This window comes from Fusarium venenatum (genome assembly GCF_020744135.1).
Source record: "Fusarium venenatum strain MPI-CAGE-CH-0201 chromosome Unknown EDB82scaffold_1, whole genome shotgun sequence".
Taxonomy (NCBI): domain Eukaryota; kingdom Fungi; phylum Ascomycota; class Sordariomycetes; order Hypocreales; family Nectriaceae; genus Fusarium; species Fusarium venenatum.
Genome location: NW_027072129.1, coordinates 3,520,442 through 3,537,289, shown reverse-complemented (window position 1 = coordinate 3,537,289; position 16,848 = coordinate 3,520,442). Strand labels below are relative to the sequence as shown.

Below are 16,848 nucleotides of genomic sequence, written 5' to 3'. Positions count from 1 at the left end.
AGACCAACTTGCTAATCGTCTTCATCATGCTTCAACTTACCAGCTACTCTATTACCCTCAGACCTGAGCGGTCTCTACTGCGTTTGCATAGTCAGCCTCGCCCGTGCGTTCCGGTTAGCGAAAGATAGAGTTTGCAACGGTCGAGAAACTCAACGTGGGATAACTATCCACCAACAAGATACCAGCACTAAACCAGGGTATCCCAGCCTGCTTGGTTCTGGAATCTCCCAACAGCTATTTGTCAAAATTAGTATTTGGCGGTAGTTGCAATCCGACAAGGGGGCCAAAGCATCTCGTATCCGGTCACTCCGCTCCTATATATTCCATGGCCCCTTCTACTCAAACACCACGACACAAACAACTCATATATCACATCACACGCATCATGTTGCTGGGAAAGTTGATTGCTTTTGGGTCTCTGGCTAACTGCCTGACCGTGCACCAGAAGAAGCCGATCTGGGAAACACTCCCACCAACACCGAACCTACCAGCTCCAATCAACACCAAGACAACTTTGATTAATGGAGTTCACCTTTGGATGCAAGAGTACAACAAAGAAGCTGGCAGAGTTCCTATAGTTCTTGACCATGGTGGTCTTGGCTACTCTGCCTATTTCGGATCCGTCATCTCTCGTCTCATCGACAATGGACACTATGTGATTGCCGTTGATCGCCGAGGTCATGGCCGATCCACCTTCAACAAAGATGATGTCTTCACGTTTGATCAGTTTGCCAAAGATATCAATGACCAGCTCAAAGCCGCCGGCATCGAAGAGTACAATGTGGTGGGCTGGTCCGATGGCGCTATAACGACACTATCTGCCCTTCTCAACCCAGTCACAGCAACACCTATCCAAAAGGCTTTCATTTTCGGAGGTTCTGCCAACCCTGAGCAGACCAACGCAACCTTTTCGGACACGGCAATCTTTTCCGAGTTTGTTTCTCGATGTCGCGCAGAATACGCTCAGCTGCAGCCAAGCGCCAACTTCACCTTGTTTGGCAGCAAGGTTGTCACCATGGAGGCGACACTTCCCCAATTCACCGATAAACAGCTAGGATCTATTGATGGGAATAAGGTCATTATCGTTGGCGCGGAGCATGAGGAGGCGGTCAATCTGGATGTGCCAGGGAAGTTGCACAACGCCATCAAGGGCAGCAAGTTGCGGATTCTTACCGGTGTGAGCCACTTTGCGCCCCTGCAGGATCCCGATCAGTACACGGCGGCCATAGAGGAATTCTTTTCTTAAGCGCTGTACAATCGAGCCCTTGGATATATCAAAACAAGCTACATCTTCCAGCATCAGACATTAGAAAGACTAGAGAGACAAACGGTACCGCACGTTACATCTATACAATGTTATTCGCAACATCTCGTCAACTGTGTGACTACAGGAGGCACCGTTATCAAGTTTCACCATCTACTCGTTCCGCGCTCGTATGTGTACAATTTCTCTGCAAGCTCTGTTAAATAACTCAAAGGTTGTGTCATGCCACGTTACAGCAACGTATAGAACATCGATCTATAAGTAAATCTCTCCTAGCATAGTTCTATAGCATACATAGAGCCTTGGCGTCTAAAGTACTTGACAGTCTACCTGAATCCATACAATGGATCTCAGATTTGCTACCAAAGACATACGCCATCAGATTTACATAAGTCATCTAGCGATACACTCACTATAAGTGATTTAGAGCCTGCTGATGACACACTGCATACAAACCACACTACGTCGAACAGAGACTTTGTTTTTAAGATTCTAGGCCTTGGGGCCACTATGTATAGAAGGTCCACTCACCTACTTGGCGCAGAGGAGCTATTTCAGTGATCTGCAATGTACACATGGTATGTCTTTCGGTCATAGAAAGACGTCACGCTCAGGAAAATATGAGGAATGGTTTGGTCAAAAACAATTTGACAGCTCACAATTCGGGAGTTCGGTAAGAACAAGCCCTTGGACTCAGAGTTCCCGGGGTTGTTGCACGATTCCTCTTAGTTTAACGGTGGGTGGCACTGTCTGAGATCCTCTCCCCGGAAAGAGAACATGTTTGTATAAGCCGAGGCTTCCTCAAGAGCTATTGTCATGTTTATACCCGATTCAATATCACAATACCGTGGGCTACTCCCCCCGGCATTGCGGTAATTCTCACGATTGATACCCCATCAGGATACCGATGAGTTGAAGATACCTTACGTTGATCTGGATATAAGGCTGATTTGTAGTACAGTATTCGCAGGATCACAACACGGGGCATATGCCCAGCTCGACTCTATCATAACCTTCATGCCTACGCTGGTCAGCCCGGTTGGCACATATACTGCGACAAGGGGCTGCCTCCAATGGCATCGTCATTGAACACGTCTTCACTGACAAGCGAATGAGGTTTACGAATCTTTACGCTGCCAAGTCTAAGTCAGATAATAGGGTTACCAACCCATTCGCTGGCTCGAGACTCGCCTTGGAGAATAAACATGCCCAGCAATGATGGTACTTCAGAACGGCCTTGGAGAGGTCTCATAACTACCTCCTTCATAAGATTTACTTTCCTTCGCGGAATTTTCGTGAATTTATCATGGACGGGTTGATTCTTAAGGCGCACATGGACACGGAGGAATAGAAAAATGGCTTATCTCCGGATTACAAAATGCCGAACCCGAACCCGAACTCCTTCATTGAGAAGTTGGATATAAACACAGCTATAAGAGCGCCCCTTGATCTGTGTGTCATTTATGAAAGCATGTTGCATATACTATAAGAGTTTCAGGTATTGCTTAGAGCAATCCATTTACTATGGAAGCTGTCGCTGTTAGTTACGCCGTCCCTGTCTTACACAACATCAACGGACTAGAGATCAAGACGAGCATCATACACACACCGAAAAGGTCTCCTTCAGAATACATCGAGCTGAATGAAGATGGAGTGATAGGGAATGCGACTGCGGTACATGATGGTCCCGTATACATTTGTCTCGCCGAGAACTACGACTACTGGTGCACAGAGCTTGGAGTTGATCGATCAGAATGGGACTGGTGTCACTGGGGTGAGAACATCACCTTCAGATGTACAGAGAAGACTCTGACTGAATCTGACTTTCGGTTGGGCGATGTATGGAGAGTCGGCAGCAGCGTTCGTTTACAAGTCTGTGGATCTCGCATCCCTTGTATGAAGCTATCGTGGAGATGCGGCCAGAAGGATTCGTGGCTGAAAGCACTAGCCGACACTGGTCGGGTTGGTGTCTACTTAAGAGTCCTCAGCAGGGGACGCATCTACCCAGGAGATTGTGCGGTCAAAGAATCATCATCGGGGGATACTATGAATGCGGCAACCATCACTAGACTGGCCTTCGACTCGGATCTCAAGACCCGCGACACTCTCAACTTATTGGCAAATCATGATAACCTCCTCCGATTGAATCGGCTGATTATTAATCGAAAGGTTGCTGGGATCGACGATAAAGTGAACAAAGGTAGAAACGCGTGGAAAGGGTGGCGAGATTTGCAAGTTTCTCAAATCGTCGATGAAGGCAATGGCATAAAGTCATTCCATATCTGTTCGGCAGACGAGAAAGAACTGGCTTGGTATCTACCAGGTCAGTTCCTTACCGTACGGCTACCAACAGGCGATACCCGCAGTTGGAGTATCTCGGACTGGCCAGGGCGAACGCAGCCCCAACACTATCGCATCAGCATCAAAGAAGTAGGGCGCGCTTCTTCATGGATGTGCAACGAATTTGAAGAAGGAAATATCCTCTCAGCACGTTCCCCAGCTGGACGGTTCGTCCTAGATTGGTCACAGGCGGTAACTCCTCGACAACTATACCTATCAGCTGGGATCGGCATCACGCCTATACTTGCTATGATGAAGGCCCATGCCAACCATCCCAGCATGAATGTAGTACCAGGTATATGGATCCATGTGGTCAAGGATGGGAGAGGTCTGCAGTTTCATAACGAGTTTCTCCAAATTGAGAACAACCCTATCAAGAGGTATGTCTTCATGACACAGCCTCGTGACATCGATATACTAGGACAAGACTACAATGTCTTGGGAAGACCGGGTTTGGATACAATGGCAGAGATATTGGGAAAGACTTACAAGTTCAACCCATTCAGGACCACTGCAATGGACCTGCCAGCCAAGTTCTCGGCCGCATATATCTGCGGTCCCAAAGACTTCGAGGAAGACATGAAGAGTATCCTCATAAATCGCAACATACCTCCGCCTTTCATCCATAGCGAGAGCTTTTCAGCCTCTGGTCACACAATTGGAGACTTAGAGAAAGCCACAGTCCGGTTCACTAAGTCCAGTAAGACTGTTCAATGGAAGAAGGACAGTTCCATGTCATTGCTGGAACTCGCAGAGTCTGTTGGTATGACGCCCGATTATGGCTGTCGTGTAGGTGCTTGTGGAAGCTGCGTCGCTAAAGTAGCTTGTGGTTCAGTTTCTGGAGGAGTTCAAATGGATGGGAACGTACTTACGTGCTCGGCGATTCCTGCATCAGATGTGGTTGAAGTTGAGCTTTGAGTTTGTTGGGATCAATTGGGCTGAGATATAAACCCAGGAACAGGTCAATTCATACGGTCTCTATTCTACTGGCTAATCATTTACAGTGAATACTATTTGATAGGTTATCATGTAAATACTTCGCTCCAATTGTGTTGTCCATGCTAAACAATGTCCACCTTAACCCCTCAATATGTTGCTTCGTCTTCTGCATACAAACCTATCAACAACTAGACATCACTGGTTAGCAATATTTTAGGCGAGTCTAATTATTAAAGTAACTTACACTAAAACAAACCCAAATCAGCATGTGTATCCTTCGCGGCGGCATTGAGAAATTCCTCAGGGTATCTCTTCGTTTGAGGCCATCGCCCAAACGTGACGACTGAAATGATCCTCGCCATTGTGCCACTCGTTCTCTTGAGTTTTGTGAAACTACAAGTCAGCAGGTTAGTCACAATAGTCTTAATAGTGAGCAGTGATTGACAGTACCTTGAGTACCAGTCCAGTCACATCGTCAGAAAGGGCCCTAGACGTCCTTATCGCAAGTCCAGAATGTGTTCCTGCCATGGCACAAAGACAGATCTAACCTGTAAATTCGTGTGTATCACTCTCGTGACCGGGAAAGGAGACGTTGCTACTATGCCTTTCCTGACCTCCCAGTCGCTGAGGCTGATGATGAACCTGAAGATGCTGATAATGATTCAGGAGGATGGGATGATAGCAAACTGTCAACTCATTTCATCCGGTGGCCGTCGGTTATCACAGCCCAGAGGTTGGGAAGTTGAATCTCAGCCAGAGCAAGTGACATGGACAAGATGTAAAAGTACGCGACACATACAACGATGTATGTGACAGAGATGGTGTACGGCCAGTCGCGAGTCTGACAAGCGATACCTAGGTGGATGACCAGGTGCATGAGCCAGAGGCCGCAGTAGTAGTCCCACCAACGCATTTGGTTCATAAGGTAGATGATCTTCTCTTCATACGTGGCCTCAGAGAACTCGAACTGCTCTACTACTCGACGATGGGGACCAGCGCTGGTGCGAAGTGACGAGTACCAGACATAGATGAAGAATGCCAGTGTACCCAAGAGGTACGGAACGATGCTCTGCGACATTGCCGTATGACGGTAGTTCAAGTCTTGATTGTTGTGAGTGAGGAGGTAGAAGATAGACATTGTTAGAGGGGAGAGTTACTTGGTCAGGTATGTTGGGATGGTTGTATTAGGTTTGTGAATAATTTAAAATGAAACCACGGAAACAATGATATGCTGTAAAATTATTTACAGTTCAGTATCTTCTGTGTGCAGAACTGTAGCAGTGCCACGCATTGGCGAGCAAAAGGAAAGGAGTAGACAGACTGGTATATTACAACTGCGTTTTGACACTCTCATGACAGTGCCACAGCATTGAAACCTCAACAAGTACTGCAATTGCAATCATCTAGGAATATGTATTTTTGAACTCCTGGATCTCTACTGCACCACCGCTAATCTGAAGGCTGACGTCAGGTTTGGAGGTCAAATTCTTCCCGAGTTGAAACTCTAGATAGTGCCCTTTCTCGACCTAATCTCAACTCGCCCCTGCTTCACCTCATATCCCACACTTTACGCCACCGGCTTCCCCCTGATAAGTCTCGGGGGTTCCAGATGGCAGCTCAATGAGGTTATCTCCTCATTCCGACGTTGCCTTCTACTGCTTGGCTCCCTTGTACTAGATTTTATACCCTCCACAGGTCAAACGCGATTCCCATGTCTGGAGTAAACTGCAGGTCGATGTCGACCTCAAGATTGGCTTTCTGGCTGTACATTTCAACTGTGATCTAGGTGATATATCAAATGAACCGAAAACATGCTCGTCTCTGACTTAATTGTACCGATCAGCCTGATTATCCTGTCAATACTTCGGCCATAGATAGTCAGTGTAAGTCGGGATACCTTTAGCCTTTCCTAATATAACCCAGCAGAGATTCTTCACCGATGAATACAGTCGAGTCAGAACGAGGAGTCAAAGCTAATAGTAAAAATCGATTATTTTCGTCTTTGGTATCAAATTGTGGCAGACTGCCTGTACTATACACTATTATTACACCCCAATACTAATTACACATCTGTTCATCGAGCCTTTCAGCGCCATTCGACTTTATATCTATAATGTCGCTTTAACATAAGAAATTAAAATCCGCTCTGCTCCTTTCGGTGATCCCCATCGCCACTACCACCGCCCTCACCATCTTTGGCGCCTGCAGCAGCTTCCTCGATACCTTTCTCGTCACCTCTAAGCTTGGCAAAGTAAGCCTTAATATCTTCAGCTCCAATCGCCTGCCCACTCTCAGCGAATTGCTGGAAGAATGGCTTGAGCTGCTCCTTGAGATGGTTATAGGCCATCACACCCTCAATAGCTCGAACACGATCGACGTTACGAAGAGCGCTTTCACCGCGCTCTAGGAGACTGCCGCTTCCGTGGGAACCGCCGCCGTTGCCATCAGCTTGAGAGCCTCCATCAGACAGAGGAGGTTCGTAGACCTCTTCTTCCTCAAGAAGCTGTGGATGAGGGTTGAGGTGGGGGTAGCAAGTTGAGCAGCGGCAGAAAGCTTCACGGAAGTCTTCTTTGAGGAATAGAGAGAACTTTCCTTCGGGGGCAGGGGGGAGGTTCTTCAGCTTGCAGGGGAGCTTGTCTGTGGATGTTGTCTCTTCGGTAGTCTTTTCGTCCCCGGATTGAGATTCACTCTTGACACGTTTGACTTGTGTAGGTTCCTCCACATCGTCATCAGCCTTGCGCTTGCGCGAGTCCTGGCCACCCTCAGTTTGGACTGTAGTTTCGGCTACGGGATCAGGCTCGTCCTTCGCAGGCGCGGGCTCTGTCTTTGATTGGGTTGACGCTTGGTTGAGTAATACTGCTGGAAGGAAGCCTGAAGTACCAGCATAGCGCTTGATCCATGGATGCGCTTCGACACACTTGTAGCACAGAAAAGCTTCGAATGCATCTTCTTCAGGGAATCCGGGCGGCAGAGGGACATCTTCATCCTCGTCATCTTCTGCTTCGACTGCATTCTCAGCGGCCTTATCCTTCTCTTGGTCGGCGGTTTGAGCAGGGTCCTTCTGCTCTTCGTTATCCTCAGTAATTGTTGTCAACTTTCCTTCTTCCTTGTTTTCCGGTGCTGTCTTTTTGGGCTTTTCCATCTTTTCGAACCAGTTGGGTCCCATGCCAACCAAACATCCAGGGTGATACCAGTCCTCGCCGCATCCGCCCGTCTCGACTGTTCCTAGGCCAAGACACTGGAACATCGTGCCCTTCTGTTGGAATGGGTCATAATCACACCCACAACCGCAGAATCTGTTGCGGAAGTTGTGGTTGTATTTATTGTTCACGTCGGGCTCTTCGGAGTGCACCCCACCTCGAGTGTTGGTTGCCTCGTTCAGACGGAGGGTGCATGGGCTTATCGAGGGAATACGCTTGGTACCACAATCGCATGTGAAGTTGCGCTTCTGGAAGATCTCGACGAGGTTGTGTTCGCCGTGGCATTGGATGGAGCAAGCGTAGCATACACCGGCGGGTGTCCAGTCGTCGCCCTCTTTAGCCGGAGGCGGATTGCAAGTCAAGCATGCGAAGACGGCTTGTCGCAGAGGCCCGAGGATTTTGGTACATGTGTCGATACTCTAAAGCAAATGTAAGCGAATGATATCGAGGTCGAGTGAATGGGCAAGCATACATAAGGTAGAGCCTCGCGGGCATCAGCTTCGAGAGCCTCTTGCGATCGAATAAACCTAACAGAAAGTTAACATAAGACCCCACAGATGATTGAGTGATGGTCGTACTCAGCCGCAGTCTGTGAATTCTCCGAGGTTTGCGACTTGCCGGAGAAGCTGTCTTTGCGCGCTCGAGATTCTTGCTGAGTCGCATCTTGCGCAGGAGCTTCTGTAGACATGATGGCGATAGAGTTCGTTATTTGGTGTCAAAAAGGTGGATTAAGGAAGGAAAAGGAAGGAATCAAAATGGAAATCAAAGGATTGGATGACAGATTTGTCAGAATTGATGGAGAATCGAAGTACAGAGACAAGATGAGGAGAAAGGTTAGCTATCACTACATTCGGTGCAGTGTAACACAGAGTTGGTAGAGGAACTGGAACGGAAACAATAACGCGGACACTAAACCGCGTATAAACACGCATACCTGTCGCAAGTTTTTGAGTTACCACCGATTAAAACACTTTACGCGTACAATACATCTGCCAATCAATCTACGCGTCGAGTCGCGCTTCCACTCGCGAAATTAACCCTTGTCCAATTGCTCCACTTGGCTTTCATGGTTTCCCTCCCAACCCAATACAACAAAATCAGCCCCTCAGTCTCGATACCTAGCATTCAAATCATACCAAGCCTTAGGTTATCAACTACACAAGTGCTCTATCACAGTATCTCCCACCAACGAAATACTTGAAGAGTGAAAACATGAGGTACGCTCGTTCACTAAACAGCCTCCGCTATTATTGGAGCAACAGCTAACAGCTTCAAGCTCCCCCCTACACCCATCTTCGGCTCGTCCGAATCGCAAGCGGTCACGCACAGGAGGACATGATGGACCTTCACCAGCAAACATGGCGTCGAGCCCCATGCCTTCATCACCCCCCGAGTTCAACATGGCACATGGTGTCGAAGACGACGACGATATTGAGGAAGAGGTTCTAATTGAGGATGATATCGACGATTTAGACGAGATGGCCGACGACGAAGTTGATCTGTTCCGCGAGGGTTACGAAAACGATTACCGAGATGTAGAAAACGATCGTTATGGTAGCGAAGGCATCGATGATGTGCAATATGATCCTATGGGTAGAGACGAGGTAAAGCAAGTCGACAAGGTCTTGAATCGACGAGATCGCGCCATCCAGGAAGGAAGGGGAATGCCCCAGGTTTGGGGAGCACTAGACGAAGATGGTGATGATATCGACTTGTCTGCTCAACCTCGCCGCCGCCGCCACAACTATGACGAGAATCCTGACGACATGATGGACACGGACATCATGTCAGAGGAACTATCACTCGAGGCACTCGGCGATGTTAAGGCTGCCAGCTTGACTGAATGGGTTTCGTTACCTTCAGTTCAACGGACCATCAGACGCGAGTTCAAGGCCTTCCTCACATCTTATACCGACACATCTGGCTCATCAGTGTACGGTAACCGAATCCGCACACTTGGTGAGATCAACGCCGAGACTCTCGAGGTCTCGTATGAACATCTTTCCGAAAGTAAGGCTATCCTGGCGTATTTCTTGGCCAATGCGCCTGTTGAGATGCTCAAGCTCTTCGACGAGGTTGCCATGGACGTTGTTCTTCTGCATTACCCTGATTACGAACGCATCCACTCCGAGATTCATGTCCGTATTTTCGATCTTCCCGTGCACTATACCCTCCGCCAGCTCCGCCAGTCACATCTCAACTGCCTTGTCCGAGTCAGTGGTGTTGTCACCCGACGATCGGGTGTCTTCCCTCAGCTCAAGTATGTCAAGTTTGACTGCACCAAGTGTGGTGTGACGCTTGGTCCTTTCCAGCAAGAGTCGAATGTCGAAGTCAAGATCACTTACTGCCAGAGCTGCCAGTCAAGAGGCCCCTTCACCCTCAACTCGGAAAAGACAGTTTACCGAAACTACCAAAAGCTTTCTCTTCAAGAGTCACCCGGTACCGTTCCTGCTGGTCGATTGCCGCGATCCCGCGAGGTTATCCTTCTCTGGGATCTTATCGACAAGGCAAAGCCCGGTGAGGAAATTGAAGTGACCGGAATCTACCGCAACAACTACGACGCTCAGCTCAACAATCGTAACGGCTTCCCTGTATTTGCTACCATTCTCGAAGCCAACAACGTCGTCAAGTCTCACGACCAGCTCGCTGGTTTCCGCATGACAGAAGAGGATGAGCAGAACATTCGCAAGTTGGCGCGCGACCCCAACATCGTCGACAAGATCATAAACTCGATAGCACCTAGCATTTACGGACATACTGATATCAAGACTGCCGTGGCTTTGTCGCTCTTTGGCGGTGTTGCAAAGGTCACTAAGGGTGCCCACCACCTCCGAGGCGACATCAATGTTCTTCTTCTGGGTGATCCTGGTACGGCCAAGTCTCAAGTCCTCAAGTACGCCGAGAAGACAGCCCACCGAGCCGTTTTCGCTACTGGCCAGGGTGCTAGTGCTGTTGGTTTGACTGCTAGTGTTCGTCGAGACCCTCTCACTAGCGAATGGACACTGGAAGGTGGTGCTCTTGTACTGGCTGATCGCGGAACTTGCCTTATTGACGAGTTCGACAAGATGAACGACCAAGATCGAACATCCATTCACGAAGCCATGGAACAGCAGACTATTTCCATTTCCAAGGCTGGTATCGTTACTACCCTGCAGGCTCGCTGTGGTGTTATTGCAGCAGCTAACCCTATCGGTGGACGATACAACTCTACGGCCCCCTTCTCTGCCAATGTCGAGCTGACAGAGCCCATCTTGTCGCGTTTCGATATTCTTTGTGTTGTTCGAGACACAGTGGAGCCTGAGGAAGACGAGCGTCTGGCCCGTTTCATCGTGGGATCCCACAGCCGAAGCCATCCTCTCAGCCAGGCAGAGCACGACTCCATGGAGGTTGAACACGATACTCAAGCTGAGACCCAAGCGTCGACGCGCAATCCCGAGGGCGAGATTTCACAAGAGCTGTTGAGGAAGTATATCCTTTACGCTCGTGAACACTGTTCCCCTAAGCTCTACCATATCGATGAGGACAAGATCGCACGACTCTTTGCTGACATGCGACGAGAGTCAATCGCCACAGGTGCCATTCCTATTACAGTAAGTCATGTCCATTGCGCCTCGGTATAATTTCCAATACTAACAACCTCAGGTGCGACATCTTGAGGCTATCATCCGTATCAGCGAAGCTTTCTGCCGCATGCGTCTATCAGACTACTGTGCAGCACAGGACATCGATCGCGCCATCGCCGTCACGGTGGACAGCTTTGTGGGCAGCCAGAAGATTAGTTGCAAGAAGGCTCTCGCAAGGGCGTTCGCCAAGTACACACTGGCCAGGCCGGGTACTCAGAGAAGGACTGGCGCCAACAGCCAGGGCAGACGGTAAACTACCGTTGCCAGCTAAGGAGTTTGATTGAGAAAAGACATGTAATGTAACGGTTGGTTGGGTCTTCCATTTGGCGAAATGGTATTAGAAACGGATATCAGCATTGCAATGACGGATTGTGCAAATGTGTTGGGGCGATACCTTTGATAGATTTAATGCATCATGAGTTGAATACGTCTGGCGTTTGCGGCTACGACCCGGTTTACCCTATAGAGTTTCTGTTTTTGAGAATTGACAACGCATAAGGTCATTGGCGAACCAAGTTGCCTGTCTATGCCCGTACGAGATAAGGCCAACATTTACTATGAGAAAGATATTTCATATAAAAAGATTGCTGTTGCGGGTGTCTTCTAAAGTCATTCGTTGCAGAAATCACAATACTGTGTCAACTACTGCGTATCATAGCACATGTTACAGCCAAGTCAGAAAGTTGAAAAGCTTGTAGAAGACACGGTCAAGGATATGTTTACAGATGCCATCCATTCATTGCTTTATAGTACATATCCATTCATGTCTTGGGTATCGCTAAATCAAAATATTCCTCTTTTCCATCTTGCAAAACTCCTCGCTCACTGCCCTGTCGAGCCTGTACTCGATGCCGCACTTGATGGTCGAGGAGGAAGCGAAGGTACGCCATGCCCAGACCCTGATTCTTCTCGCTGCATGGGAATCCCTCCCATCATACCCATACCGATTCCCATTCCTGGTAGCGGCAGCTGTGGCGGAGGACCCTGGCCATCACTATCTTCTGCCTGGCTGTCGAGCTGCTCTTGTGCCGCCTTCAGGTCAAGTTCATGCAGACGCTCCTTCTCAGCCGGGTCAATGATATCGTCGTCGTCACTCCAGTAAGGGTCATCGTCGTCCAACTCAGGCATTGCCATGCGCTTCCAGAATCGCAGTTCTTGGCGATGCGCCTTCTCGTCGACGAGTTTATTCCAGCGGCCCTCATCCTCGTCGTACTTTCGTCGGTACTCGCGCAGGTTCTCGTTGGCCTTGCCGGCGTGGGCCTGCATTTGCCAGATTTGTTCGCGCAGCCTAGCATTCTCGTCGCGCGCGTCGGCGAGTTGCTTGCGGTATGAGCGGTGCCATGAGGCTACGTCGCTGACGTGCTTAGTTTTATACTCGTGGAACTGTCGCAGGAGGTTGGCCATGGCGTTGGCGTATTGAGAGAGAAGTTTGGCATTGGCATCACGGCTGAACTTTGCCTTTTCGAGGGATTCGGTAAGGAGGGAAATGAGGGCATCAATGTTTTGTTCTTGGCCTGTGGGATATTAGTTTGTGGATTTATTGAAGCAGAAAAAAGGTAGCAACATACCGTTGATGTCTTCGGCGGCGCTTTCAATAACTTGTGTGTTACTGACACCTTGCGTCTTGGCCTTGTTCCTTACTCTTCCCAATCCGCTGACGATATCTTCTGTAACTCGACGGTTTTCTGCCAGTTGGCGGCTAAGCTCCTCGACCATGCCGTAGATGTAATTGAGTTCAGCCTGGTGACCCGCAGGCGTGGGGACAGGCATTCCGGCCGCCATGTTGGACCCATTCATTCCATTCATCATGGCGATCTGTTGTTGCTGTTGCTGCTGCCACTGATGTTGAGATTGTGGAGAGTATTGGTTTGGGAGCTGCTGCTGCTGCTGTTGCTGTTGGTGGTGCGGCGGTTGTGGCAGTGGTGGCAATTGCTGTTGCGGAAAGTGACGCGCCGAAGTGGTAGAAGAGGGCGAGGGCGCGGGAGCGGGAGAAGGAGCAGATTGTGATGAATCGTAGGGGTTTGGAAAGGTCATGTCTTGTCCACCCGCGAATCTGGGGCCCTGAGCGTTTGGAGGATGGTGTTGGTGTCTTTGATGGAGCTGGGAGCTTAATTTGGTATAGTCTGGCATTCAATTCTGCCCCTCAACTTTTGGAACACATTTACGAATGCGGTACCTGTATTCGGGGCGGCGCAAGTTTATCCCGTATACAAACCGAAAGCACCATTCGTCGTCGAGTGTTGATAAATTTAGTATATGGGATAAAGTCGCCAAGTCGTTGGGTGATAACTTGCAATCATTCTGGACGTTTGGATTTATTTATTGACTTAGAAACATCTTCATTTACTTAAGCATAAGTGGCACGAGGATAAACCTACTAAACCAGGATTCTCCAATCCAACGGCCTTACCTCAGACTCTTGTCCAACCAAGAGCTTTTGGGTAGATATAAAACACTGGTCGAGTATATGTTGCTTTTGGATATAATTTACAAACCCCTGCAACTGGACCCCTGATCTCCTAACTGCGATACTTTGGCTTACTGCATATTCCCTATCTTGTTCGCGCTGTTCAATCTTCGTGTAAGTCGTCCGGTTCAGAACCATGTACATGAGTAGATAAAAATGAACACTATACCGCGGCAATACAATAATGCCTTGTTGTCTCTTTTCCCAGATTGTTTTTCCCGTCCTACGAAGCCTTGTAGAGTGCCTTGCCGCCCACCAATTGCGATGCGTACTAGATGAGAACCTGATCAGGCTGTGCAGAGCATACCTTCAAACTTGCAAGAGCCCGGCTTACCTTTCATTTTTCGTTCCAACCCTATCACCAGACTCGAAAAGGTCAGTGTCAAAATGGCAGAGCTTCTCGGCGTCGTAGCTGGTGGTGCGGGACTTGTGTCTCTGGCACTTCAATTAGTCGATGGCGGCCAGAAACTACGGCATCGCTATAAGAACACAAAGGGTCTTGAGGGTAATGTACTATGGCTGGGTCAGGATCTCGAACTAATAGGACAACAACTCATCCAGCTTGAATCAAGTGCGCCGATTATTCTTCAAGAACAACTGGGCCCGATCATGCTTGAAAGGTGTCGAAGCCGATCAGCAAGCGCGGCAGCCCGTCTTCACAGCTTGGTGCAAGCAATACCAATCACTATATCAAAAAGAGAGTTAATACGAGCAGTTTTCCGCTCTGGGTAATTGAAGAGCGAGCTGGATGAGCTCCAATGTCTTGTCACAGGGCTGAAGCAGGATATATCACAGTAAAGCCTTACCCATTATATTTCACGTAAGCGACTCTAATATCGAACCAAGACTGTACATCATTGAGCACCATACGCTCATGTAACAAACACGCAAGCAGGGAACTACCGAGAAAGAAGAATGTGCAACGCCCACAACCGTCTCGTCAACTCAGGTTGCACGCACTGAGTATCCCGGCATAGACCAACAAGGGATCGCACAATGTTCAGTTCGCAAAGTTAGTTGTTCATGTCACAAGAAACATACAATCAGTGGTTTGTTTTGGCGCCTGCAATACTCCCCTCTGCTTGAGATGTTCCGACCATGCAGCGACCCTTCGTGTACCACCCGACGTTACCGCATCGACATTCGCCTAGCTCTACACCGTTACGGTATCCCATTTAAAGCCACCGTTCTGTTGGATTTGATTGCGGAACCATGTAGATACTCGCTCCAAGCGAGCCTCGAGATTGAAACCGCCGTCGTTCACTGCGCCCCAGTTTGACATTTTACGAAAGCTCGCTAGTGAAGAGATGGAGTGGGCAACAGCAGAGAAAGAGTTTCGATCTTTACAGATCTAACCCCCGGTTCGTCAACCAAGTAAACCCCAAGGGAGAAGGCTTCCTGGAGGGAAGTAATACTTTGCTTAAGATATGGTCATCGCTAACATTAGGTATCGTCCGCACACGACACGCTGTACAGCGAATACAGTGTCGGGACACTGAGAAGTCTATACGGTCTTTTTATGGTTGAGTTCCATACAGATGAGCCATGCCGTAGTCTGGGGTGAGTTTGAAGTAATCCCCCGAACTCGCGACTTACAATAGTTGACAGCAAAACAGCCTCATAAGACAATTCGCCTTCGTAGTGAATGGCAGTGATGACTTTAGAAATTTAGTAATGAGCCTTGTTTCCATGGGTTGTGATTTCAGAGATACGTTCCCAATAGCTAAAACATGGACCACCGTTTCAGTAGATTTTATTGATTCCAATCACTACGCATTTCTCAAGGCACTCCTCAAACGCAATCCAGGTAAGCCTGTCCACTTCTTTTCGAACGTAAACTGACTTAATTCTTTTTTTAGATTTTGGAAATAGTCCTCTACTCCATCACTCAGTGCTATATGATTCAAACGAGGACTTCGTGTTCCTTATTAAGAAGACCTCACGGCCTTTGGAGCAGTACGTAAACTTTTTAGGCCAAACACCCCTTCATTTAGCCGTACAACAGCCCTTACGCGCTCTGAGTCTTCTTGATGCCGGCCATGAAGTTGATACCCATGACAATCGTTGCATCACTCCGTTGATGTATGCTGTAGCGATGAATGCATCAGATTCCGTGCTTTTGCTTCTAGAGCGTGGCGCCGACCCTTTTGTTTTCCAGAATTATATTCTTAACTACTTCCCGTCAGAACGGAACAGCTGGGATCCGCTATGGAAGATAATAGACTGGGCAGCGACATCAAGTTCTGTTGTCGCGCCTCGACTGATCCAGAATGTATTGTTCGGGAGTATTCCGAGAACCGACGAATACTACTCTGCGCATGAGTCTGATGGTGTACACAATGGCTGTCTCAATTTTTGGACCAAAGTGATCACCAAACTCGGTAGCCCAAACATTATCTTTGATGATGGAAAGACGCTGATGGATTATGGCGACAGCTGCCTTTTACGACTTGTTCGATTGGCTGATCCCTCGCTTCTCCGTGTTGCGGTTGCGAACGGTGCTGACATCAATCTTGGCTACCCGTCCTTCACGAACTATTTGAGTGTTTCATGGAATGTGATACCTTTCAACTGCCGAAACTCTTAGCAACGTTCAATTTTTTAACGAATCACAAGATCATAATTTCTACTGAGCCTCATCGCCCTTGCATATGCTCAGCTGGTGGCTGTCTACCAGGCTCGAATTTGGTATCTTGCACGAAGCTCTTTTACAGATCCGAGTGGCTTATCTTTTTTGAATGGTTTGAAGTGTTGGAAAAGCGATTCATGGTTACAGAAGCCAAATCCGTCCGTCTGTCTTACCTTCGTAAAGCACACTTTTATGAACTTGGTCTTCATCACACCGATGTCGCCTGCAGTGCTTGTGGATATGATTTCAATGTGGAAGATGACCGCTCCTGGGACATTTCGGAGCAAATCAAGCTTGATGACTTGGATTCTCAGATGCGAATTATATCCGGGAGAGACTACTATGATTTAAAGCTGGATGCTATGATTTCGAAACGCCGCGAGTGA

General features: G+C 48.4%; 8 protein-coding genes across 8 annotated transcripts; 5 read left to right on the top strand and 3 right to left on the bottom strand.

Moving 5' to 3' along the window:
- The first annotated feature begins 185 nt into the window (after positions 1 to 185).
- EDB82DRAFT_485445 (Alpha/Beta hydrolase protein) lies at positions 186 to 1,338 on the top strand. The gene has a single exon (XM_025731212.2). The coding sequence runs from the start codon at positions 326 to 328 to the stop codon at positions 1,244 to 1,246; it is 921 nt and encodes a 306-aa protein (XP_025590259.2). The 5' UTR covers positions 186 to 325; the 3' UTR covers positions 1,247 to 1,338.
- Positions 1,339 to 2,752: 1,414 nt separating this feature from the next.
- EDB82DRAFT_532282 (pyruvate kinase-like protein) lies at positions 2,753 to 4,522 on the top strand (the record flags this gene model as incomplete). The annotated part of the gene is made up of 1 exon (XM_025731213.2): positions 2,753 to 4,522. Exon 1 carries the CDS (start codon positions 2,789 to 2,791, stop codon positions 4,520 to 4,522), a length of 1,734 nt encoding a protein of 577 aa, XP_025590260.2. The 5' UTR covers positions 2,753 to 2,788.
- Positions 4,523 to 4,843: 321 nt separating this feature from the next.
- EDB82DRAFT_519929 (uncharacterized protein) lies at positions 4,844 to 5,681 on the bottom strand (the record flags this gene model as incomplete). Its single annotated transcript, XM_025731214.2, has 2 exons — positions 4,844 to 4,936; positions 5,343 to 5,681. 2 exons carry the CDS (start codon positions 5,679 to 5,681, stop codon positions 4,844 to 4,846), a joined length of 432 nt encoding a protein of 143 aa, XP_025590261.2.
- Positions 5,682 to 6,518: 837 nt separating this feature from the next.
- Positions 6,519 to 8,663, bottom strand: EDB82DRAFT_456161 (putative zinc finger in N-recognin-domain-containing protein). The gene is made up of 3 exons (XM_025731215.2): positions 8,322 to 8,663; positions 8,216 to 8,270; positions 6,519 to 8,162 (listed from the first exon to the last, which is right to left on the bottom strand). The coding sequence occupies exons 1-3, from the start codon at positions 8,429 to 8,431 to the stop codon at positions 6,678 to 6,680; spliced, it is 1,650 nt and encodes a 549-aa protein (XP_025590262.2). The 5' UTR covers positions 8,432 to 8,663; the 3' UTR covers positions 6,519 to 6,677.
- Positions 8,664 to 9,017: 354 nt separating this feature from the next.
- Positions 9,018 to 11,855, top strand: EDB82DRAFT_550296 (MCM2/3/5 family-domain-containing protein). The gene is made up of 2 exons (XM_025731216.2): positions 9,018 to 11,333; positions 11,386 to 11,855. Exons 1-2 carry the CDS (start codon positions 9,102 to 9,104, stop codon positions 11,617 to 11,619), a joined length of 2,466 nt encoding a protein of 821 aa, XP_025590263.2. The 5' UTR covers positions 9,018 to 9,101; the 3' UTR covers positions 11,620 to 11,855.
- Positions 11,856 to 12,022: 167 nt separating this feature from the next.
- Positions 12,023 to 13,485, bottom strand: EDB82DRAFT_485439 (uncharacterized protein). The gene is made up of 2 exons (XM_025731217.2): positions 12,935 to 13,485; positions 12,023 to 12,880 (listed from the first exon to the last, which is right to left on the bottom strand). Exons 1-2 carry the CDS (start codon positions 13,398 to 13,400, stop codon positions 12,189 to 12,191), a joined length of 1,158 nt encoding a protein of 385 aa, XP_025590264.1. The 5' UTR covers positions 13,401 to 13,485; the 3' UTR covers positions 12,023 to 12,188.
- Positions 13,486 to 14,133: 648 nt separating this feature from the next.
- Positions 14,134 to 14,740, top strand: EDB82DRAFT_485437 (uncharacterized protein). Its single transcript, XM_065608235.1, has one exon. It carries the CDS (start codon positions 14,221 to 14,223, stop codon positions 14,563 to 14,565), a length of 345 nt encoding a protein of 114 aa, XP_065465461.1. The 5' UTR covers positions 14,134 to 14,220; the 3' UTR covers positions 14,566 to 14,740.
- A 767-nt stretch (positions 14,741 to 15,507) lies between these two features.
- Positions 15,508 to 16,848, top strand: EDB82DRAFT_470672 (uncharacterized protein; the record flags this gene model as incomplete). Its single annotated transcript, XM_065607949.1, has 3 exons — positions 15,508 to 15,640; positions 15,693 to 16,331; positions 16,583 to 16,848. 3 exons carry the CDS (start codon positions 15,508 to 15,510, stop codon positions 16,846 to 16,848), a joined length of 1,038 nt encoding a protein of 345 aa, XP_065465460.1.

What these genes read in the sequence shown, in the direction of transcription:
- EDB82DRAFT_485437 (XM_065608235.1), top strand. Translation starts at nt 14,221, where the DNA reads ATGGCAGAGCTTCTCGGCGTCGTAGCTGGTGGTGCGGGACTTGTGTCT.
- EDB82DRAFT_485439 (XM_025731217.2), bottom strand. Translation starts at nt 13,400, where the DNA reads ATGACCTTTCCAAACCCCTACGATTCATCACAATCTGCTCCTTCTCCC. An exon ending in CGCCGCCGAAGACATCAACG is followed by an intron (nt 12,881 to 12,934) that starts GTATGTTGCTAC and finishes AATATCCCACAG; the next exon opens with GCCAAGAACAAAACATTGAT.
- EDB82DRAFT_550296 (XM_025731216.2), top strand. Translation starts at nt 9,102, where the DNA reads ATGGCGTCGAGCCCCATGCCTTCATCACCCCCCGAGTTCAACATGGCA. An exon ending in CAGGTGCCATTCCTATTACA is followed by an intron (nt 11,334 to 11,385) that starts GTAAGTCATGTC and finishes TAACAACCTCAG; the next exon opens with GTGCGACATCTTGAGGCTAT.
- EDB82DRAFT_456161 (XM_025731215.2), bottom strand. Translation starts at nt 8,431, where the DNA reads ATGTCTACAGAAGCTCCTGCGCAAGATGCGACTCAGCAAGAATCTCGA. An exon ending in AATTCACAGACTGCGGCTGA is followed by an intron (nt 8,271 to 8,321) that starts GTACGACCATCA and finishes ACTTTCTGTTAG; the next exon opens with GTTTATTCGATCGCAAGAGG. An exon ending in CCCGCGAGGCTCTACCTTAT is followed by an intron (nt 8,163 to 8,215) that starts GTATGCTTGCCC and finishes CATTTGCTTTAG; the next exon opens with AGTATCGACACATGTACCAA.
- EDB82DRAFT_485445 (XM_025731212.2), top strand. Translation starts at nt 326, where the DNA reads ATGGCCCCTTCTACTCAAACACCACGACACAAACAACTCATATATCAC.